We start from the raw sequence: 24,850 nt of genomic DNA on the forward strand, positions 1-24,850 counted from the left end.
TGGTATGTGCCCAGGGCAGGGTGGGGATGAGGTTGCCTCTTTAGTGTTTTAACTCCATCTCTGCCCCTTGGCTAGTCCATCAGTGTTTACGCACGATTGTCACTCCATGCCCCCCTCCACTTCCTCATGTATGAGTGTGCATCCGCTGATGCTGAGGCTGGGGCTCACAGCACAACACCATGGCCCTCTCTGTCTCAAACTATTTAGCTCTGCAAGTTAGGGACATCAGTGTTTTATTTTCTTTTCTGTGTGGTCTTGCAACACTGATAACTTGTTCAGGGAAGAAAGGTATTTCTTGTGGCACCTGACCTCCTGGTGTGCTGCACCCCATGGTGTGCTGAGGCCCTGTGCTATTCAATATCTCACTGGTCTTGAGGATAAGGCAAGCAGCTGAAGATCACAACTGTCCCCTCTTGCCTCTCTTCCATGTGAGACCTGTGCAGAAGTGTGGTCATACCTTACTGTCCACAGACCTGCAGGTTTCACTGCAGCCTCCCATGGACTGTGACTGGGGATAAGTCAGGTGTGTCTCCATGCTGGAAGTGCCTGCACTTCTGCTGAGATTTGGTGGCTGAGTGGGGTGCTCTCCTGCTTCACTGCCGTGCCAAATAGAATGGGTGAGCTTGCTTCACCAGTGGCAGTGACCCGGCTGATGAAGACACACACAAGACTGAAAACTCCCAATATGTAGCTATGAACACAGGAGGTACTGGACTGAAAGTCTAGTCTAGTCATGTATAAAACAGTTTTTGACTAGTCATCTGGAGATTTCAAGCATTTCCAGCTGCATGTGTAAGGCAAATTGAAATTCCTGTTATTGTTAGCCTTTGCTGCATGTTATGAACAGTGTGACAGCAGAATTGTGAAATATCCAATTTCATTTAATGTAAATACCTTCTGCTGCTTCCTTATCAGTCAGCTTCAAAACCTCTTACAATGAAGCAATTCTCTGGATCTGAGATGTTAACGTTAATGTTTGTCTTTTTGCTGCCCTTGATGAAAAATTAATGAACTATGAATGAATGAACAGTTCTGCTCTGTTTATGCTTTTTTCTTTTCATGCTTGGATGCTGAGATGCATTTACTGAAATGGGGCCAGGGTTGCTTTTAGAGTTTTGAGATAAATCGGTCCAGGGAAACTTCCAACAGGAACCCTCATTCTTAGGGCTCTGGATCTTGCAGACCTTAAGCAGATATGAACTGCCACAGCCTTCTTCAAAGGACAGCCCAGACCATCATACAGCTTTGGTGATGTGCCAAACAGGACACAGGCAAAGGTTTTTCATGTATTGTTGCTCATGTTTATTTATTGCCTCACTAGCTGATTAAATAATTCAGTACACCATTGGCAGACTCTCCCCCTTAGCACAGAGGCAGTAGAGAGCATGCACTTCGCCATCCTGAGCCTGTGTGCATGCTTTTCTTTTGGAAAAGTTGCTAGGGGGAACAGAGGTTGAAAACTGAACCCAAGACCTCTGTTGTGAAGGCCTGCAATTTGATCACTTTGATTTTGTTCAGGGGAGAGAACAAAGACAGTCCTCTCCCCATTCCACTTGACTTGGGCATTTTGCTTTTGTGACCGTGATCCAGAAGCAACTCCCCACATGCAGCCTAGGCCCCTCTGCACCCAAGACCACTATGTAACAAGTCTGGAGCCTTGGCATTGTAACAGCAACCTGCCTTCCTCATCCTGTAACACCGGACAGCATTCCACCTGGGCTGCAGCATGTCCTGCCTTACCTTCTCTCTCAACACAGGCACAGAACTGTGCCACAACACACCCATTTTCAAGGGTCCAGAAGCTCCCAGCACATATCCGGTAGGTTCTGGCTTAGTGGTGTCACAACAGACAGCTGCTTGTTCCCACTGGCAAGACAAGACAGTGTGTGGTCCACTGCATATGGGAACATGAAGCGCAATGCACTAAACAATGGTACAGGTAAGCCTGGATGATGATGGTGCCTTTCAATATTTTCTGGTAGCTCTCCAAGGACTTTACTGAAAAGGAAGTCTCTCTGCCAGCCAAATGCGCTTCTGTGCAGCTATCTGCTCCCAATTTGTTGAGAGAAGCACCCTTCTGTTCCATTCAGCATAACAACCCATATTTCTTAGCAACAGTTTCACAAAAAGCACTATCTGAATTTCTTTCCTTTTGATTTAGAGTGAGGGACGAGTCAGAAAGGAGTACGTGATTTTCTCAATCTCCCAGTCTTATTTTGGTGGTTGTAATTTTTTCAGTTAGTAATAATTTTGACTGCTCAGGTCAGGAGGTACTGCTACTGGAATTAACACAGCTCTTGATTATACCACAAAGAAATCTGGACGGATTGTGAGTTTTCAACATTTGCATTGCTGTTTCCACTGTCCTCCCAGGAGCCTAATTTACATGATCTGCAGACACTGGTAGCTTCTGGGTCATTCAGGAAGAGGCAGATATTTCAAAATGCAACAAAGAAATTTCTCAGTGGCTTTCTCCTTTTCAATGCAAGCATGAACTTCTTGTGGTAGGACTTTTGATGTTTCTAGGAGCCATTTAGCCTAGAGCTAGCAAGATGAGCCTCTGCTCAGATCCATCACTGACAATCCCTTGTGAATATCTTCATGAGGGCATTTGTTTTCATCATGAATGCAGTAATTCATACACTTTGAGACTCCATGTATCTTATCCAAAACCCATGACTGCCTGGTTGCCTGGGACTGGATGTTATCATCTGGAGCTTTCCTTTCTGTAGCACAGCTTTGTGCTGTTACCTCCTTAATTTGTAAGGAAATGCCAAAATTTGGATGTTGGTATATAAGGCCCCATCTGCACCATGTGTCAAATTCCTTATATGACCTCTGCAGGAACGGGTGGCACTCAGTAATTTGTAGGACAGCTCTACTCAATCTCCCTAAATTTAATAATTTAAATGCCTGGAGATTTCACAGAGTATTTTAGGGAGATGAGCTTTCATTTAAAATGTAGAACCTGGGAGAAAGAAGCAAATTCTGAACGAACTTTCTCTAAACCCAAGTATTAGATTTCCAAAAATATATCCCTGGAAAATAATCCTTTTAGATATTATAGGTATTCTTCCATCCCCAAATCCAGTGTCTTAATATAAAACCAATATATAAAATGAATGCTTTGGAACGTTTAGTCCTCTGAACCCTTGATAACCTTTCTCTCCTCCCACATTTCACTTTATCCTCTGCTAACAATGGCTGCAGAGACCAACTGGTAATTGGTCTCCAGCTTGTGGTTTTTAGCAGGTGTTTAATCCCTAGTGCTGTAGTGACACAAATGATTCATTTGCAAAGATCATACAATGAACTTCTTAACATCCCCATTAGACAGAACCATGCCAGCGGTAGAAATCCAGAAGTGAAACACTGGGAACTTCTGCTAGATTGTATTGCTACTGGGACACATCTACCAGTTTCACTCAGGACATTGAATTTTCTGTGATCTTGTGATGAGTCACAGCCATTTTGTATGCGTGTCTCACTAGAAGTGCTTCTTTCCATAAAGCTTATGGAGGTCTTCCAGATATCTAAAACTCAACAAGACAAGGAGTAGCAGTCTGCAATGTCAGCTCCACTCCTGCCTCAGGGTAAGCTGACTGAAGTTTAAGGCAGCTGGGTCTGAAGAAGGACTGAAAGAGGACATCAGGATTTTTTCCTCTGTAAAGGAAAATACACTCTTCTTAAAAGAGTCTTGCGGCTTCTTAAATGACTTGGTCTTCAGTCTCAGATTGTTTACGATGACCGGACGTCTTCAGGGTGACACACCCATAAACTTCAGCAGAACTTCACCAAGTGCCTGAACATTGGGTGGAAAGTACATAGCACAGTTGGCTAGTGGAAAGCGAGGCAGTTATTTGAATGGAATTTTGAGAACACCGATTTGTGGATTTCACTCTTAGAAAGCTATGCAGGGGAAGAGTTTTGGAACGGATATTGTAATAGAAAGAACATACAAATCACCTGCACCTAACCTAAACTCTCAGATTTCTTCTAGTTGCTTTTTTTGGGCAGTGCCTCCTTTTGGGCAGGATGTGCAGTACATGTAATTGTTGCAACATATATTTGAAGATTTTCCCCCAGCATTACATTAGCCTGTGGGCTTCCTAGGGACCATCTTTTATCTGCTAAACTGTAATTAGATCAGCTATTACTGATTCTGGAACAGATACTAAGCACTAGTCACAAGCCATTAAGTACTGAGAGATAATTAAGAAATTTAAAAACCGGACAGTGACCATGAGGAATTCAATCTTACTCACCCTTACGCATTTTAATTGGAAATATGAGCCTGTATTAAAGAGAGGTAACTTTAGCACACTTAAAGAGTGCCATGATACGAAATTAACAGTTCTAGATTTTTACCAGTGAAATTTATCTAAAATATCAGAACATCCTGTAACTGAGAAATATTTAACTTATGGAAACAGACTTGACTTCATGGTAAAACCTGAAATTTTATGTCAGGGTTCCACTTGTACAAGTTCTAAGTCCCTGAAAAACATGCTTTTGTAATGAAAGTGGTAATTAAATCCCTAGTTTCAGTTGTAATATTAGACATCCATCTAAGACAATGAAGCATATTAAATGAAGAGCATTAGGCTTTTCTTATAGGATATGCTGTGCTTTAAAACGTATTTTATTGATCCTAAAATTACAAGATCAATTACTGACATTTTCTTGAGGATCAATCTTGGATTAAATGGCAAAATGAAGAAAAGGTTTTCATATGTACTATGTCCAAAAGCAGAAACAGATTGCCGTTCTCATGTGAACATTCAGAAACCTTTTCTGATGATTAAACAGTATGTCTGAAATATATCTAAGTTATACCAGCCACCATAGCACTTTTTGGTGAACCAAAGATATCCTACAGTGAAATCAAACTTTTGAGTAAAATCTGTACTACTTTAATACAATTACCCTCTAACATAATTTTTTCCTGTTTTTAGATTCACGTATATTCTGTCTGTCAATTACAATGCAAAGTATAAGTAACAGATTTAAGCAAGGATGTTGGAGTGTGAAAATAATTCATGTGAATTGCTAATAGGCTGGTGGGAATACATTTTTTCCACATGAAGGCAAATCCTGTCGCATCAAAGACAGCACACTTGATTTTCCACTGTTGCATCCCTTGACTAGCTGCTATTACCTGCAAAAGGGACAGGAAAGCTGGGAGCAGTCTGCTACCAAATCTGTACTCCACTGTGACCAAAACAGCAGTATTATGTCTATTCCTCCCTCCCTTTGAACAGACGCGAGTAAAGCTGTGAGCAAATTAAAGCAACAAGCCATGGGGCAAAACGCAGTCTTGTCATTACTTCAGCTAAGCAAAATGGAGATTTGATAGCACATACACAATGTTTCTCTTCCATTCTCAGTGGTTTTGCTACTTAAGGCAAAAAGCCTTGCAGTTAACATCCTCCAGTGACATGAATCGATCAGGCTTGCATTCACCTCAACAATCATGTGACAGGGAATGGAAGATAGAAGGACAGTATGAGTCCTCTCAGGTAATTAACCTACGCTCCAATGCTTCCCACACCAGCCTATTTTCAATTTCGGCACAGTACAGTTTATACACTCTAACATTATTGCTCAGAAGATAGAGTGATGATTCAGATTTACTAAAAATGGCTTCACAATACTGCAATCATGCTTGTGAAGCTTCATCTTGTATCCTGTACTTATAAGTTTCTTCTCACTGAGAAATAAATACGTGTGGTGTTTTATCAGAAAAGTTAGTCACCAGATACCTGAAACACCTGTATACCATCTTTAAGAAAACATGGCTTGTTTGGTCAATTTGCCTGCCAATTTTTTTCCTCTTTTTAAAAAAACATATATGATACCATAGGTGACCTCTCTTACTACTGCTGTCCATACAGATAATAAATAACTGAGAAATAATATGCCACTGCTGCATCCTGTCATGCCAGAAGATCAATATTACTTTAAAGATTATTTAGAGTAGGTGTTACATATCATTTGTGCCCAGACCCACTGAAGTCAATGAAATGACGCCTACTGGCTTCTGTGGGATTCCGACTTGGACATTATCTGGCAATCTGTCCACCAATAAATTAAACTATTACAGGGGATAAAAGCCCAAATGAAGAAAAGCAGAAATTTGGGAACTAAAACTGAGCCACAAATAAATATCCTAATTCAATGGCATTCTGAACAGACTTAAATAAAACGCAAACACACTTACACATGCATGTACACATACACACACACAAAAAAAAAGTTATGAATTTAACAATCTTAAAAATTCATAGTTTAAAATTGTTTACATTTAAACAATTGAGTATAATAGGTAGCTTTCTTGACTTTCCATTTATTTCCCTGAGCACTGATCTTTGGAACATCTGGAGTTTCAGAATTGTCTAGTTCATAAATCCTAAAATAGTTATCTTAAGTAAAATACCATCTTTTTATGTCACAAATCAATTCCTTAAGTAAAACTAAGATATAACTTGCATGAACTATAATGTATATAGCCAATTTTTTTAAAAGCCAACAACTGCTATTACACTTCTGTGTCTGTATTAGGCACCTAGCTGGTCTGTTTTCCAAAATCACCCTGCAGCCTAGCAGTTCCCATTTAATTCAGTACAGGGTACTATGCAGTCTCATAAACTCATCCGATTGGAGACCTACATAAGGATTTGCCTCCTTGCTTTAGTTACTCATTTCGCAAAATTTCAGTTGTATGAGCAATACAGTATGTTCTGGGTTTGGTTCTGTGCCTAAATGAGTATAATAGGTAGAGACTACAGGACTTCCCAGTCATTTCCCCGTAAGGGGTTAAGGAGGTGCATCTGCAGAGAGCCAGCATAAAAGCAATCTTCAGTACTAAAATGGGACTTAGCTAGGGCATATGTTTTAGGCTGGCGTTCCACACAATGAAATCTGCTGGCCAAAAAGAGCTGTAATTTAAATTTCTGCTATTTAGAACTACTTGGCAAATTGGCAACTGCTGCTTTTAACTGTCTTCTCTAGATTAGAGCTTTAATTGTGAGCTTCACAGACATCAGTTTGCAATTTTAAGACTTCTAAGGCATTCTGCATTTTAGATTATACAAAGTGTGCAAGTCAAAACACTTTAGAAAACAAAACAGTGCAGAGAGATTTGAGTATTTTTAGGCTAAAATCTTCTCTCTCCAATTCTAAGTCTGTAAATTACGTCAGCCTCTCTGCAGCTAAAAATTCAAAAATAATTTTCCATCAACCACAGAAATGCACTGTAACTTTGCGCTCCCTTAAGTCTCTCTCTCTCTCTCTCTCTCTCTCTGGGTAGCTGATACACTGGCATTATGCAGCAGGCTCCAACCACAGGATTAACAGAAAGGTTATTTTGTAATATTTCATTTCAGTATACCATAACTGGGGGAGGGGGTACTGAACCAAATGCAGTCTGAAGAGTTGCTTTTTGGTTCTTTGTGCAACATGAAATTAACCCTTTATCTGTTCTCAAATGATGTAATAAAATACGCCATACCTGCTTCTCTTTAATTAGCACTTTCTTACACTATCTGGTACTGGCATTCCACAGCAGAATCCAAAAGGAGGATTCAGCAGTTTTTCTCTTTGCAGAAAGCCTTTTTAATACCTCTAAGTTCAGAAAGATTTAACAGCATACAATCCCATTATTTCTTCCCTCCCCTCCCCCCTTCAGGAATTAAAGTGGCCTCTTTTTTGTGGTTTTTTAACAAAAAAGAAAATTCTTACTTTGTAATAGGAGTATAAATACTGCTTTGAAAACACATTTGGAAGATGTCTTCCAAGATGGTTTATCTTCTTTTTTTTTTTCTCCTTTAAAACTGTGACCACTGCACCAGTTAAGGCTGTTTTACAATAGATATATATTTCAAATAAAACTTTAATATTCAAGCTTACCAGATTGATGAATTGTAACAGGTAAAATGGAACTCTTTACAAAGTAAACTATGAAGTTGTACAAAATAGAATTAAACCCTTCACCTGTGTAAAACAAAAAGAAATCCTGCCTTGCATTAAAAACACAGAACCTGTTTACAAAAAGGAATGTGTATGACATTTGGACTTCCTTTTAACTGCCATATCCTAGCAACATCTCAGTTGTTTTAGTAAAGGAACTAATCAATTTTAAACTGCAGTGAATTTACCAAACATTTTCACTATAGACTTCTGAAAGCTTTTACAGTAAGAAGTTATCAACAAAAGCAGGCACGTTAGTGTACAAAAACGTTGTTGATTTTTTTTTCCTGTTTCTTTTTCAAAGTGCAGGTTTTTCTCAATGTGCATCTTACAAGACCAACGAATGTTTTAACTCACTAAATCTTAAAACAACTCAATTCTCCCAAGGAGTAGTGTAAACGTTAAAGATCCCCAATAACACCTCTAGTAAACGTGACACAAATGTCTCTGCGTTGTTTAGAAATTTAGCTCTTTTGAGAGGTAAAGAAGCTTCATGACACCTTTTCCTTACACTGGCTGGTTATCATAAATGGGTAACTCTGGACTGCTAAAGCTGGAGACTGATGAATCACTTGAAGGGAACTAAACTTGGCTACGAAGGAAAGGCGGCGGGAGGAACCAACCCTTAGGCGTTTCTTGCGCAGCCTTTGGAAATTTCAGCCGCCGGCGGAGGGACGGACAGACGGACGGAGGGTCGGTGTGAGGGAGGGAAGGGAGGGAAGGAAGGGGAAAGCAGGAAAGGAGGTAGGGAGGGAGGGACGAGAAGCTTCCGCAGAGCCAGAGGCACGGCGGCACCCTGCCCGCGGCCAGCGGCTGCGGGGCCATCCCACCGGTGGTCCGAGGGCTGTTCCCGAGCCCCGCGGCCGCCAGGCGCTGCCGGTCCCGCTCCCGCTCCGGCGGCCGGTTCCGCTCCCGCCGCCGGTCCCCGTCCCGCTGTCCCGGCGAGCCGGGGGCCGAGCGGGGAGCCAGGCGCCCCCCCGGCGGTCGGCGCTAGGTCCCGTGAGCGCAGGGCTCCCCGGGGTAGATCTCCTCGTAGGCTGGGGGCTGCTCGCTGGGCAGCGGGTAGCAGTAGGGGTATGAGGCATTGAGCTCGGGGTCCATTGGCGAGTAGCCGGGCAGCTCGACGGAGGGATGCCCGCCGCAGTGCACCTCCACGCCGGCCTCGTCGAAGACGTGGAAGACGCCCACGTTGATGTAGGAGACGGCCTGGAAGGGGCAATCCCCGGGGCTGAGCTCGGGCTCGCCACCGGAGAAGAGGGAGCCCTGGCTGTGGCGCGGCGCCCGTCGCCCGCCGCCGCCGCCCCGCCGCCGCCGCCGCCTCCCGCCCGCTGCCGCCGCCGCCGCCGGGGCCGCTCGCCTCCGCCGCCGCCGCCGCCCGCGCTGCTGCGAGGCCTTGTAGTTCTTGACGAGGAGCAGGTTGAGCAGGCCCAGGAGGCACTCCAACGCGTTGAAGACGGTGGAGAGCACCAAGCCGCGCTGGTAGTCCCGCAGCTTCTGGCAGCGGAGCGCCGCGGCGGAGCCGTCGGGGGCCGCGGGGCCGCTCCGCGGGCGGGCCGCGCCGCCGGGCTGCAGTAGGCAGTAGTGCGAGTACTTCCTCTCCACCAGCGACACGGTGTCGCCGTCGATGACGGCGCCGGCGAAGGCGCTCAGCACGCCCAGCATGAACACCAGCACCCCCAGCAGCAGGAAGTTCTGCCGCCCCCCGGGCGGCGTCTTCTCCACCGGCCCCGACGGCGTGGCCGCCGCCTCCCCCGCGCCGGGGCCGCCGCCCGCCGGGTCCGGGTCCCCGGCCGGGGCCAGGGCCGAGGCCGGGGCCGGGGCCGGGGCCAGCGCCGGCGCCGCGGGCGCCTCGTCGGGCGGGCGGCAGCAGAGCAGCGCAGCGGCGAGCAGCGAGAGGCCGGCGGCCAGCAGCAGCCCCGAGTAGAAGGCGCCGGCGGCGGTGCCCAGGCGGAAGGGCTCGCCCTTGAGCTCGGAGCCCAGCGAGAAGCACTTGAGGCCCACGGCGGCGGCGCTGAGGGCGCAGGCGAGCAGGAGGCAGCTGGAGAGCGCGGCGCAGGCTCCCCGCACGCTCCACTTCATCCTCCGCGCCGCCGCCGCCGCCGCCGCCCCGCCGCCCGCCTCATCCTCCTCCCGCGGCCCCCCCCGGCCCCGCGGCGGCGGCGGCGCGGCGCGGCGCGGCCATGCGAGCGCGGCGCTCCCCGACGGGGCGGCTGGCCTCCGCTCCGCTCCGCACGGCAGGCAGCCGCCGGCCGCAGTGAGCCGGGCGCGGCGAGCGCACACGCTCCCCCCCCCCGCCTCCCGGCCGCCGCCGCCTCCTCGTCCCCGCCCGCCCTCTCTTATCGCGGCGGCTGCGGGGAGGCGATTAATTATGGATGGGAGCCGCGGCGGGCGGGGGGACGGGGGGGCGGCCCGCCGGCCCCCCGCGGTTGGCGGGAGGGACCCCCAACTCGGCCCTCCTTGGCCCTTGGGCGGCGAGGCCGGCCTCGCCGCGCTCCCCCCACCTGGCACGGGGGGCTCGGGGGGCCTCAGGCCGCCCTCCGGCCGGCTCCCCGCCGGGGGGCACGGCGAGTGACGCGCAGCTAGGGCAGGTGGCGGCGGGGATTGCACCCCACCCCAACCCCCCGTCCCCGCTTTAAGATGCGGAGGGCCGCCGGGTGTGTCCGAACTCGCGTCCTCACGATCTCTCTTAATTTTATTTATTTAATTTTTTTAACGCTTGCTCTTGCAGGGGGCCGGCGGGCCGCCCTGCCTCCCCGTGACTGCGTCGCCGTGTGCCGGCGGCACTGATGCAGCGGACCGAGCCCCCTGCGCCGTGCTGCCCGGCGCAAACCCTCCGCGCCCGTGGAGGCGGCGGTCCACGCACCCCACTTTGTTTCGTGCTCTGCTGGCGAACCCCGGTGGGATTGCTCCCCGCCGGGCCGCGCACGCTGGTCCGTGGGCGGCGGGGCTCGGGAGCCGACTGCTCGCAGCGACGCCCCCGGGACGCCCCGTCCGGGAGAGCCTGCAGCGCCGGTGGGTGGAAGCCGGCGTTTGGCGGTGCACTGTCACCTGCCCCGGCACTGGGTGTCCTGGCGGCCCGCGGGGAGCACCCGGGGTGGCCTCCCGAGGGAGAGGTGGGAACATCAGCCTCGGAGTGGGGGAGTAGAGGGACCATGCCAGGGCCGGCCTGTCCCTTTTCCTTCTGAGAAGCTGGAGCTTCCAGCTCCCCCATTTTCCACTTCTGTGTGCACGCCAGCCTTGCTGGGTATTTTTAGCTGGAGCTGCTGATTAGCATTCAGGGGAGCAAGCGAGCGAGAGAAAGCCGTTTTCCAAGCCGTTTTCTCTTCCGTTTCCAACAGGGCCAATGCACCTGTTGGCGGCTGGAGATGTGTGTGGGGCATGATCTGCTGTTTAGCTTTCTCCAGGGATGCAGCCCTGCTCCCTCTGTCCCGTCAGGGCAGACCCTGTCGGCACCTCCCTGGGCAGCACCAGCACCCACTGCAGTCCCAGGCTGGGCTGGGTAGATGAGCACAGGGCTCTGCTCCAGGAGCAGCTCCTCCCTCAGAAAGGTTTCTGGGCCTGGCATAGGACAGTAGCCCTCCAAGGACCCTTGGTGAGAGGCTGCCCTGCCTGTAGTCTAACCCTCCCCAGTGGCATCGGCCAAAAGTATCAGGGGGTCCAGCAGGACATGGCATCCTGGCACGCAGACAAGGGAATTTTGCCCTCTCCCTCCTGTTCTCAAAGGGCCCATGGAGCACTTTCTGTGAAGAAACAGCAATCCTGGTAGTCCAGGGCTGGCTGACCTGTACCTGTTGCTGGGTGGCAGTCCTGGCTGTGGCAGTAGGACTGACCTTCTTGTGTTCCTCCACGAGAGGGTGGCCAGGCATGCCACCCACAGCTGTCATCAGCTCTTCCCTTTCCCAGTCTGTCCCTGGCTCCTGAGAATTGGGGTGTGGGGTTCTGCTGGTCTGTGGCCACGTGAAGATTTTGATATAAGATCTGGGACTTCGGCTCAGCTTGTGCTGAGTGCCTGGACTGCTGGGGAAGATCTTCAGATGTCTTGAGAAGAATCACCTTATGACTCCTGAAAAGTAAATGCATAGAGGACACACAGCATTTTACAAATGACAGCACCCATCTCCTGAGGTTTCTGTTGAACTCCAAACATTCCCTTGGAAAGCACATGTAAACTTTCAATCCAGCTGCCAATCCAGAGGGCCCCAGGAGACGCACTCAGTGCGTGGGTGTAGAGGGAAAGGAGCTGTAGCTAGTGAGAAGTAAACACTTAATGAACAATTATATGTAGAATGGGCAAAGTGCCTTACTCCCTGACACACAACATAAACGTATTTACATGTGAGGGAAATGTGTGATTCGTATCATTTCATTGTTACTGTCAAGAGCTTAATGGGGTTCAGAAAAGTATTAACTATTATGAATAGCGAGAACATTCACTTAACACTAAATAATTACAAAATTAAGAAGGAATCTCAGCCCTTATGCATCAAATTATTTATCAGCCTTTAACTGGCAATGATTAGGGTGGAAAAGCAAACCCTTCCACTGGGGGTAGATTGTTCCTTTACTGTACAAAGTTTCTTGATGTTTCTTTCCTATTTCCTGTTTTGGCAGCTCCCAGAATTGGGCAGCAAGGCTTCTCTGGCATAGTCTTTCACATGTTCGTTCCTACAGTTGTCTCAGCTGTTCAGTCTTCCTCATTGTGAATGTCATCTTCTAAGAAAACGACCCTTCCTTCCCCATGTTTGTGACAGAGGACTGATCTTGGATAGCACCCCTAAAAGCTGTTCATTGTGAGAGGCCAGGCTGACGCACAGGTTTAATAATGTAATTAGTAATTCTGCTACACCTTTTTATTCCTCTTGCGGAGCAACTTGCTCCTGTCAACCTTTTCCAAATCTTACCTGCTCCTCCCTAAAATTACTTTCTGGCTTCCAAGCACCATGTTCAATATGCAAGGCCAGAAGTTTCACTACCAATGTGCTTCCCCATGTGTTATTTATTATTCATAAACCTCCCGTGTTTCAGTGTCAGTCTGAGTTAGCACAGTTTTTCATATGGTTATTTACAGCTTTGCACTGTGGCACATTTTCAGTAAGAGGATACTTTGTAAATACAGATGCAGACATACACACAGAGTAAGGTCTTTAGCATATCCTCCATGTTGAAATTCAGCTGTCTTTGGATAAAATGTCTGAAAACAAATTAATGAGGTTGTTACATTAATAATAATAAACATAAGCCTCTATAAAATACTCTATCACATTTATGCCTTACATTGAATAATTCATTGATGATTGAATTGGAATTACTGTAAAAAAATGACTGACCTACCAGCCTAAATAAAGGTCACTGGAGAGTTTGCTGGATCCCAAAGGGTACTGTGCATCATCTCAGTCCTAGCTGGTAGCCCCTTCAGATCAAGGTTAGGATGCTTATCTGCACATTCACAGCTATTATGTGTGTGTTTGATCGGTCAGCCAGGTCTGCTTGCTGAAAAAAGAGTACCTGTGTGCAACAAAAGATGACAGAACTGTAAGCCACTTGGCCACATTAGTCCATCACCTAATGGGTCGCTGCAGGCAAGTTCGTCTGTCAGCCTCAGTTAACAGCAAAGCCAAGACCTGATGGAACTGTACTACAGCTGCTGACTATGAAGTATGGCAGGTGCCACATCTTTTGAGTTTCTGGGTGTTAGATTTATCTTCAAGCTTTGTTAGTCAGATCTTCCTTTTTATTTGCCCATATCAAAAATTATCACAGTTGTTTTCAGGGGTTATTTTGGTGAACTTCAGAACAGGCATGCAAGGTTTTGTGGGACAACACCAGCGTGGGACATGTGCTCCCAACACTATCTTCATTACTATACAGTGAGCTTTGTGTGTCTTACAGGGCAAGTAATTTATGGCCAGATCCTGCCTCCAAAGAGGGATAGTGAGCTTTGGTCCAAGGTTTTGTTTAGCTCACAGGGAAGCTGAGGGGCTGTGCTTGCTGGATGCCAGTCATGACCAGCGATGCAGGCTTGCTTTGCTCAGTCTGCACAGAGCTGCAAGTTTGCAGCAAGGTGCAGATCAGCCTCTTAACTTTTTGTGGTGATTCAGTGGCACAAAGGATGACAGAGCTATTAATTATTTGCTCTTCAGGCTGGAAGCTAAACTGTGTGTTTGTAAAATAGATGGAGATCTTCAGCTTATGCCACCAAAGTGCAAAGCATTGCATTATTTTATTGTCTGCCTCTCCTCCCACACTGCATTTATGGTAAGATATATGTGTTGTTATTTCAATGCCAGTTTGATAAATGGGTGTCATAGCTTTGACTATTCAGTCATGATGGCTGTGTAACCTCCCATAACTTATTCCGTTGCCTGCTACTGCATTTTTTTTCCTGTTTCTATAAGGGATGTTATGGACTATAAAATCTTTGTACAAAAATTGCTTTACACAAGGTAATTAAGAATACATTATAAATTAGAAATTTGAAACTCTGAATATGGAACCTATCATGGTTCTTTCTGGTCCTTCTTCTCTTCCATTTGCATGGTCCACCAGGATGTTTCTGTGTTCTTGAGGCTTGTTCTCCTCCTACTTTCACAATATTTTACATGGAGGGCTCATCTTTGCAGGGATAGGAAGTACTTTAAGGGAATACATGTTGGGAAAGGCCCTACATCAGGCTACAGGTTTGGAGCTAACTTGTGGCTGGATACTGATGAAGAACCAGTCTCTAGAGGTGCTTCTTCAGTGAGTGACATTTAAAATAGGAAGCAGAGAGAATGGGAAGAAAATGTAAGAAATTAAGATAGAGAAAGCAAACCCTATGCCAGAAACCGGAGGTGCGTAGTTGTCTTGGCAGCTGTTAGCCTTAGGAGTTTTGGATTAAGGGAAGAAGGATTTGAGAAATCGGGTATTGACACAACAACATCATTTGCACTGTAAGATCATGGGATGATTTAGGTTGGAAGGGACCCTGGGAGGTACCTAGTCTGATCTTCTTAAAGCAGGGACGTCTCTGGGGTCAGACTGGGTTGCTCAGGGATTTGTTCAGTCCATGTATCCTGTATCAGCAGTATTTGCCAGTGTTTGGTTAATCTGAGCACTTAAAACTGTTTTTCAGAATTTGTTTGTTTCTTGGCTCTGTTCCCTTGTCCTGGCTTCAGGTGACACTGGGGCACCTGAGAAGACCAGCTCAGGGCCCTGTGAAGAGTCTTTATTACCATTTTAGTTTGAATGCTCCAGGATATGAATGAAAAAGAGTGGTTTCTCTTTGCAGTAGGATTTAATCTTTTCAGTCAAGTGGTAATTATGTGAGGAACATTCTTTGTTTACAGGGCTATAGAATAGAGCACAGGGTATTCTGAGGAGAGGTCAGATGTTTGCTGTGGCATTTGTAAAACCAGTTATTTGATATTATTTGATAAATTACTTAAACAAGGACACCTTTCCTTTTCTTATTTCACGTAATTGTACAATTATGACCAATTTTCAGAAAATGTATGTGATGTTTTCCTAACTGCTGCCCTAATGGTGGGACCTGGATGGTACTTTATTGCATCGGTTCTAGGAAACTGTGAAGTTAATGATAAAAGATTGCTGAACACTTTGCCAGCCAAAAGGACTCTCAAAATCCTTTTCTTTGGGCTCGTAGATTATTTTGAAGTGCGTTTCAGTTTAGTCTGCATATTTGAAATCAGTGCTGTGTAAAGGCTTAAGGCTGACGCATTTCTTAGCTTCTAGTGGGGCTTTCAGCACAGGACGTGAGCAGCAATCATACACTTGTGCTTTGTCTTCTGCTGAACAATGAACATGCTGCAGAAAGATACCAAGAACTTCAAGAGGTCAGCAGGCCCTGTTCCACATTCAGGGGAAGGGGAGCTAACTTCTTACTTGGGAGAAAGAGGATAGCATAGCTGTGTCTCCTGTTATTTGACATTGTACCCTCCATTGAGCTGGGACACAGAACATGTTTTCATATGAGGGGAGGAAGAATGGTGTCCCAGGTGAGTTGAGACGGGTCAGCCATAATCTTTCTTGTTCAGTTATTGAATGAGGTGTCTTGTCAGTCTCGTGTGCCCAGACCCAAATTTCGGTACTGAACTTGACACAGGGATCTTTAAAACTCCCTACATTGATCCTACTTTGTCTTAGAGGAGTCTATCCTCAGAATATGCCTTACTTCTGAATTTTAAAGTTTTCCACCCACCTAATTTGTATGTTATCCAATGACTGTTTCATGTCAAAGGCATAACCTGCTCTTGAAGGAAGGACTGAAAGTCACCTTCTAGTGAGTGTCCTGCTAAACTGTGGTCCCTTTTTGGGTGCTTCTTTTTTAGCCTTGAATTTGCTACAGGAAGAAATTGGAAGGCAGGAATGGAAGGGGAGAGGAGGTCCCAACTCATGCCAGAGTTGTGGTACTGGGAAAGTGTATCTTGAGATACCCTCTGATCCTAATAGTAAGTGAATCATTCCCCTGTCCAGGGCTGGCCTGTAGCAGAAAAGATGTGGTGGCTAGGTGTAGCTCACATGCATCATGACTTCTTCCTTTGGCTGTATGTTGGGACAAGGAATAATCTTGGGTAAGCCAGGACCTGGCTTGGTCCTTGAAAGCAAAGGCCATGGTAAGCCTGCCTTCATGGTGGGAGATTTCTCCTACATAGATTTGCAGACTGGGAAGTACCTCCCTTCTGCTTGAGGGCTCCGAATGATGAGTTGTTGTTCCTGTTCTGGCTTGGTAACAAAACTGCTTTCCTAGCTGCCTGTCACAGCTTGTCCCTCTGAGAGGTCTCTCTCCCTAGCTCAGCTGCTTGTGTGATCTTTTCCTAGCCTGTTATTGCAAGTGATCCCCATCAAAGTGCATCCTTTTTCACGTCAGTTGAGATCACTTAGAGGTGTTGGTTAGTGAGAGGTGAGTAATGAAGCCATCAGAGCTGAAGGAGCAGCAGTTGGTGGGCCGGGGACGCACTGTCGTTTCTGCCAATTGCAGCAGCTGCTGGGACAAGTTGACTCTCCAAGGAGGGCCAGGTTCATTGAAGACACAGCACTGCCTTTGGCGTTTCTTGTTGGCTACTAGATTGCCTCCTTCTCAACCCCCTGCCTGGCTACCAGGGTCCTTATGGTGAGCCAAATGCAGTATGCTATACACCGGCCAAGCCAGCATGGCTCCAGCAGCCCTGCACCTCTATGTGTGCATTGCGGGGCCGTTTTGGGTGTAGTCTTTTAATTCAGCTCCTCCCAGAGCTGTGTTCCTTACTCCCTTGAGAAGCCAGCGTTGTAGCCTGCCATCTCGTGTTTCAGATCCTGACTTGGTGGTCTCTGTGTTAGAAGTATTGTGGGGTGATGATGGGGCAGCACTGGACTTTTCTTGAGTCCCTGGGACATTTGCAGACTGTTTTTAAGGGATTCGTGAAAGGTAAGCTTTTCTCAGGTGACTTAAATTCACTGTGTAAAAGTCTGCAGCACCACTGGAAATATTTTAAGGTTAAAAAAGGGTGGAAATTGTTAGCCATAACGCAACACAAGGGACTTCCTAACTCAGCACATGAAGGCTATTTGTCCTGCCCATGTCATAACCCTACTGTGGCACTCAGGAACAGCTTCTACTTTTCTCTTGAAATCTTTTGCTGCCTTTTGGAAGGCTGTGCTGAGCCTGATGGCTCTGATGGCTAGAAACCTCCCTACTGTCTCAGTGCTAAATATATTTTATAGCCAGTTTGCACACATTTGTTCTGTGCCACCATTGTCCTTTAACTTAAATGGCTCTTCTCCTCTCTGATGTTTACTCTCTGGATGTATTTATAGACAGCAAACATACCACCTCTGAGCTTCCTTTTTTTTTTTTTTTTTTGGTATTAAAAACTCTTTATACTCTGCAGTTTTGAGGTCATCTTTAAGCACATAACCAGGACAGTATGCTGCATGTTTCATGGTCTTACCAAGGCCTTGGATGATGGTATTAGAACTTCCTCATCTCTAGTGGAAAGTCATTGCTCAGTTATGCTAGAATTTGTGATTGCTTTTTACCCAGGTCCTTTCCATAGGAGGCTATATCTGTACCTAGTGCATCTCATTCTTTGTTCTTCTCTGTTGTTCCCAGCTGTAGGGCTGCCAGTTGGTGGCACTGATGACCTTTCCCCTTGTTTGACTGAGTTTTTCCCCCAATTTCTGTTATTCCAGTCCTCAAGGTAATTCAGCTTTTGCTTTTCTGATATTTTGAATGTCTTCTGTGTTGACAATACTGTTATGCCTTCTGCTTTTCAATGAACCCTATTTGTTACCTTCACTCTGTTCACTCTACAACCTGCTGTCTTCTCCCTCATAGCAAGCTCCTTCCTCACTTTTCAGCATTTTACCCATTTCTGCCAGCTTAACAGTTAGCTTCTCACATAATGCCGTTTCACATGCTTCATTGAAGTCTGGAGGGAGAGACAGTTAGGGATACCAAACTGCAAAGGAGAATGCCGTGTTCAAACTCTGGGAGGCCTGTGCAGTGTTTTATTTGTGCGTATTTTAAAATGTATCTTTATTAACCCTGTCACCTCCACGCCCCCAGATTTGTTCTGGTGCCTGATATGGGTGTAAAGAATGTACTGAGACTTCGTCTTACTGTATTTCAGAAGGGGAAAATGTATGTTTAAATTTGTTTTCTCTACCATATTCCAAATTTTTGTCATATGATGATTATCCCCACCCTGCAGGTTTGCATCTGCTGGTCCTCCTTTAACACTAGGTTGGAGCTGTCCATCCATCTCAGTTTGAGCTTCTGAAGCTTGAGTTTAGTTGCCGCGTTTAGTGAGATAGCTTCCTTGTCTTCAGTACTTTCATTGCCATGGTCTGCCCTGCCTTTGCTCTAGACTTGGTACCACCTTTATCAAAGACTTGGCAAGGCATTCATGCAGGATGCTTGAAACTATTTTTTTTTCTTTCCTCTCTCTTCTGGTTACTGCCTAGAAGCTCAAGATTTCATTTCCTTATCTTCATATTTACATAACTGGCAAGCTCTTTTTCTTGTTAATTTTTTGTGCAGCTTAGATCTGCTTGACTTTTGGTAATTCTCACTTTGCCCTCCAACTCTCGACCATATTTGCAGGTGGGGTTTTCTTCCATTCTTGCTCTTCTGTTTCCATATGCTTCATTTCACCCTCTTCTCTGCATCCTCTGCATCGTGGCTTGTTCCTGGCTGACTGCCAGCACTCTTGCCTTCAGGATTTTTTTTCTCTGGTGATAGATCTTCCTTTTTATTTTTTTTTTAACAGAGTCCTCAGTCATGTAAATCTGCCCCTCCCTGGTTTAGAGGTGGGTATCCAGTTCTCTCCCTTATCATTCTTCTGTCTCTTCTATATTGCTTTTTTTTTCCTTCATAAAGCCTCCCTTTCTCCTTCTTTCTCCTATTAGGCTTGCTGCTCATTTCTTCCTGGCCATTCAACTTCCTTCTGCTTAGTTCTCCTCCCCATTATCTGGGTGCAAACAGTACATTAACTCTAGTTTTATTCCCCTAGTGGGAGTCTTTCTTTGCTGCATCTTTTTTTGCCCTGTGCATTGATCAGAGCTAAAGATCTGTCTTGTTCTGTATATCTTAATGCATTTTCTCCTTTGCTTTCTTCTGCTATGGTGTCGTGGTTCAGCCCCAGTCAGCAACCCAGCACCATGCAGCCGCTTGCTCACTCTCCCCTGGAGGGACAGGGGAGAGAATTGGAAGAGTAAAAGTGAGGTAACTCATGGTTTGAGATAAAGACAGTTTAATAGGCAAAGCAAAAGCTGCGCACAGAAGCAAAGCAAAACCAGGAATTCATTCACTACTTCCCATGGGCAGGCAGGTGTTCAGCTGTCTCCAGGACAGCAGGGCTCCATCACGCGTAGTGGTTACTTGGGAAGACAAACGCCATCACTCCCAATGTCCCCCACTTCCTTCTTCTTCCCCAGCTTTATATACTGAGCCTGACGTCATATGGTATGGACTATCCCTTGGGTCAGTTGGGCTCAGCTGTCCCGGCTGTGTCCCCTCCCAGCTTCTTGTGCACCCGGCAGAGCATGGGGAGCTGAAGTCCTTGACCAGTGTAAGCGCTACTTAGCAACAACTAAAACATCTCCACATTATCACCGCTGTTTCCAGCAAAAATCCAAAACATAGTCCCATACTAGCTACTACAAAGAAATTTAACTCTATCCCAGCTGAAACCAGGACATATGTCTACATAGTCCCATTTGAAGGTGCTTTTCTTAGGTACCTTTTTTTTTCCACAAGAAAGGTGTAAAGGACGCTCGGCATGCCTCATCCTTCTCATCTGCTGTTGATGTCTACAATTTTTTTCAGGTCTTCCCATCACTGTCATAATTTCAGACTTTTCTTTCCTGCCTTCATCTTCAAAAGTATGGAAGAAACTCCCATTGCACTTACAACTTATTTTCTGTTTGCTCGATCCCTCATTCCTGCTTATTGACTATTTAAATTCTTCACTTAGTTGTCAAGGTAATTTTTTTTTTGCTTCAGTGTTATCTCATTGTGATATCTCATGTCCCAGACCTCTTATAGAGAACAGAAGAATGTGAAAAACACGTAAAAATCTTGCCTTTTTTTTCTTTTTTTTGTATTACCACTGGGTTCCACCTTGTGCCAGAGCTCAGGATATCAACCTTTATGACAAAAGCTTTGTAGCTCTATGCTGTCAGCCCTTAGAAAGATTTGGATTTGCTGTTTCCTATTACTTGAAGGATGTTCAAGCTGTTTGTGTCTATTCTTGGTAAGATAGTGATATTAAACTTTGAACTAGAATCGGGAGACAAGCTCATACAGATCAATAGAAACTCATTAGGCAATACCTCAATCTGCTTGAATTTCAGTTCTTCTTCTAGATCTAATCCTACAGTCTTTTAGCATCAGTCTGTGTTGTAAGTGAGCTACCCTTGCTATCATTGGATAGGCAGTGGTCCTCTCTGATGGCAATAACCCTGGACAAAGTTACATGTTTCAAAACTGGAATGATGTACAGAGAATTCTTCTTTCTTGTGCAGGAGAAAACCCAGCTGCAGTCTTGGAGCTGACAGCCAGGGAAGACCAACTGATACAAATCCGTTATGTACACTGACTATGCCTTGGAGAAGAAGGAATGTTTTTAAGCCCATGAAACCCATCATGAAACCCATTTTCTATTGGAGTGACAGGTGGCTGAACACTTAAACATAGGAGATGTTGGTATTACATTGATATAGAATGCTGTAAGGGGCTCTGAAGCAGCCTCCAGCCCTTACCAGCTTCTTGGGGAGGTGCTGAGCTCATTTGTCTTGAGCAAGATCTCAAGACACAGCAAAGTGGGCTGAAAATCCTGAAAACACTCAGTTATCTCCAACTGTTTACTGGGGGAGTGGGCAGATTCCCCTTTCCCTTGATTAGGCTCTCACTAAATTAGAATCCTATTCTGTATCCCACCATTACCATTTTGACAATGCCTTTGGGTCATGGGTTTGATTTTTTCTTTTTCTCTTCTTTCACCTCTTCTGAGCCTGAGACAGCCTCCTTGGCAGTCCCAGGTTAGGTGGCTGTGCTCAAATACATCATTTTCATGATAGAGCACATCAAGCTTTTTGAGGTTTCTGGGCCTAGACCATCAGGTCACCGGTTACATCTCTCTTGGTGACCTAGAGCAGGACCAACGTGCCGACAGAGAGAGGATAGTGTTTCTTGGCCTCCTTGCCCACTTGATCTCACTGGCAGTGACATTTTCTGTTAGCTTGTGAGGACTGCAGATCCCAGAGTGCCTGTCTGTGAAGAGGGTTTATGCCTGTGGGGGGACAGCCAGGTGGTTGGTCCCATGTGCTCTCTGTGGGACACAGCTGGAAGGAGGAAGGTGGCAGGTGTCTTTCAGTGAGTTGGGGCAGAAGGCAGTCCACTGCAGGTGCTCTCAGAGGGATGGTGCAAGCAGTTGCTGCTGTTCAGCAGTTGGCACTATCCACTTTTGCTTTCGTGCATATCTAATATGTTTTTTCTTTAAATCTTCATCATAGTGCTCTGTATTATACGTGCTGTTTGTAGCTGTTAAACATACTTGTTTTGAGATAAGTCTCTGCAATATGGCACATACATAATTAGGTATAATTAACTCCAATTAACCATATTAAGTTTTGCAACACTTTTCCTGCCATATTCTGAAGCCAGCTTTAATAGGTTTTGTGACTAACAAACCCACATTTGCAGGTTCAAGTTACACAAACTCATTCATATTCCAGGTGTTCCTTTTTTCATTTCAGTACTGTGCCTTTGAATCTAATAATTTGTTGTTCAGTTGTCTGCATAATTAACTTGCAGCCTGGAGGACTCTTTCCCTCTGAGTTCTGAATCCTCATAGTGCATCTTTGATGCTCTTCACATGACACTTCTGGGCAGCTGCTGATCATGATGGTGTCTCAGTGCCCAGTTTACAAACCTCTTACCTTGCCAAAGCTAGTTAGATGAGTACATGCTATGTGTGACAAAGACCTAAGTACCACATATGGTGAATAACGCTTCACCTTGCTTATTTAAACACCGAACCAAAATTTTGGCTTTTATTATTTTTAAAGTCTGCTTCCCCCTACTTTTTCCTTTCAGTATTAATTTTGTTGTTGCTTTTCTTGTTCTCGTTGGAAAGTGCTCTGAATTGTCATGCATTAAGAAGTTATATAAAGCAGGTGATTGATTGAAAGACAAATGCAGTTTGGCAATAAGAGAAAGATGCTAATGCAGTTAATGTGTGAGGACCATACCGTCGTGTATTGTGGCACCTGTGGTGCCCAGCACCCTCCATCTCCAATGAAGGAAAATCGTCGCTTTCCTTTGCAGCTCAGTCTAGTATTTGAGGGTGGCTCTTGGTCCTCTAGCTGCTGGCTAACACATTTCTTAGCATAGTGCCTCCTAAAGAACAGCTGGAAACAGCAAGACTGCTAGTATATATTGCAAGGTCCACCCTGTGTCCAGTTCATGAAGAACAAAGTGCTTGCCCAGTAGACACCAGAAATGCTGACATTGGCACAAAAGGGTCTCTCAGTTGGCCTCCATACAACTCAGTTTCTTGACATCTATGAAACAGTTAATCACTTCCCAGTTTTTCAAGGCTGCATGGGTATTAATTTGGTTCAGGTTATAATCAAGCTGTCACTGATTTTAATGGGCCTTGGATCAGACAGGCCTTAGTTTTTATATGGTTTCCATTACAGTGTTAATTAACTTAGCATGCAGATTTAGCTATGAAGCTTAGAGATTTCATTTAGTTTTTATAATTTAATTGTGGAAACGTGGCAGTAAATGCAGATGAGAAGTTACGTGCAATTAATATTGACCCAGGACTACTCAAATGTCAGACACTTGTCTCTGAAGACTCACTAGGAAATCCAATGTGTTAAATATTGATTTTGTAACATGGGGTTTTCAACCAACCTTCGTACTGGCCTACCTGTATTCTTCCTGAAGGCAAGACTGATGTCTGCAAGAGCCAACACTGAACGTCAGAAAACCCCGTCACTTGGTAATGCTAGCAGCAGTGTTATTTCCCACAACTTTTTTTTCAAAAGTGCTGAAACAAGAAACAGGCAGAATTAGCCTCTGTGTGAGTGTGGGTATGTGTGTGTGTGAGGGCAGGTAGGGAATTGTAAGAGAACAACCCCTTCTTGGAAAGAACAGGTATTGTATATGTTTAATTACCATGAATCTTGACTCCTTTGATATATAACCTAAGCTTCGGGACAGGATATATTCACCATCAGCAATTATCCATTTAATCAAGGGCAAGCGTTCCTTTTAGAAGAAAATTATGGAAAGCTGGAAAAAGAAAATAGCCTTAAATTGTCCTTGTGTAACACACAACCATATATGGGTAAAAAGGGTTAGGGTACCTCATCTGTAAAGACCACCAAGACCCCTGAAGAGAGGAAGACACGCGCAGAAGAATCTGAAGCAGAGCCAAGGATTGTGACTTAATGCCATTATGCAACCTGTATGAGAATGAATATGTATTAGGCAGAATATGTATGGACTTATTGTATAAATATAATGAAGTAGCCAGCTTCGGTGTGCTTGGTTTGTGGAAAACCACTGAGCACTCAGGCTTGCGCAACCCTGAAATAAAACAGCAATGTCTCCCCTGAATGTGTGATTATTGACTCATTGTGCACTGGGCGACAAATCCGCTTTTCGGACAACAGATTGTTTTCATGGCTTTTAAAGGAATATCATTTAGAGCAGTTGAAATAACAGCTTACGGAAAGTTTGAGGAATTCGTTGCTCTTATCACAGCAGTAAGTTTGCCTTTGCCTGGCCTGAAAGAGTTGATGAAATGGTGGGAAGAGGGGTCAGTTCCCATGCTGACCTTGTGCTTGGCATAGCCCACAGACTGAAAGATAGCCTGACTTCCATGAGATGTGTCGATCTTAGTCTGCTGAAATTTCCATCTGTTTTAGAGAAACGGCTTGAAGACGCACAGGGATTTGCACTGTAAGTGGTGAAGAAATGAGTAACCTGTTGTCATATCTGCTGGCAAGATTAGTAGTCACAGGTTTAAGGTAAAACTTTCTAAATCCCTGGATACTGAACTGGGGAACAGGTAGCTTCACAGGATATGGAGATGACATTATTGGAAGTGTCTAAGAACAGATTAGGCAAGTATCTGTTACGGGCGGTTCAGGTAGAGCTGGTCCTGCTGAGGTGCCTCCTTAGCCTGATTTTCTGAGAGGCTGGTAGACTGCTGTACTTATTCATTATAGCTGGTGTTTGGTATTTTAAGGAATGAAAAATCCCTGCTCTGCTCTGCCATGGGCCTGATGTGGATGGAAGAGGAATTGTGCTGAGCATGGGCATCCTCAGGCCTCTGGGATGTTTTATCACCTGGGAACCTTCACAAGGTGCTTAAAATAGCACCCTGTA

The 24,850-nt window shown here is 45.6% G+C and overlaps 1 protein-coding gene across 1 annotated transcript; it reads right to left on the reverse strand.

Moving 5' to 3' along the window:
* Positions 1 to 7,873: 7,873 nt before the first annotated feature.
* Positions 7,874 to 10,223, reverse strand: TMEM271 (transmembrane protein 271). The gene has a single exon (XM_064438398.1). It carries the CDS (start codon positions 10,045 to 10,047, stop codon positions 8,959 to 8,961), a length of 1,089 nt encoding a protein of 362 aa, XP_064294468.1. The 5' UTR covers positions 10,048 to 10,223; the 3' UTR covers positions 7,874 to 8,958.
* Positions 10,224 to 24,850: the final 14,627 nt, after the last annotated feature.

Source organism: Phalacrocorax carbo, chromosome Z (assembly GCF_963921805.1).
Source record: "Phalacrocorax carbo chromosome Z, bPhaCar2.1, whole genome shotgun sequence".
In the NCBI taxonomy this organism is placed as follows: domain Eukaryota; kingdom Metazoa; phylum Chordata; class Aves; order Suliformes; family Phalacrocoracidae; genus Phalacrocorax; species Phalacrocorax carbo.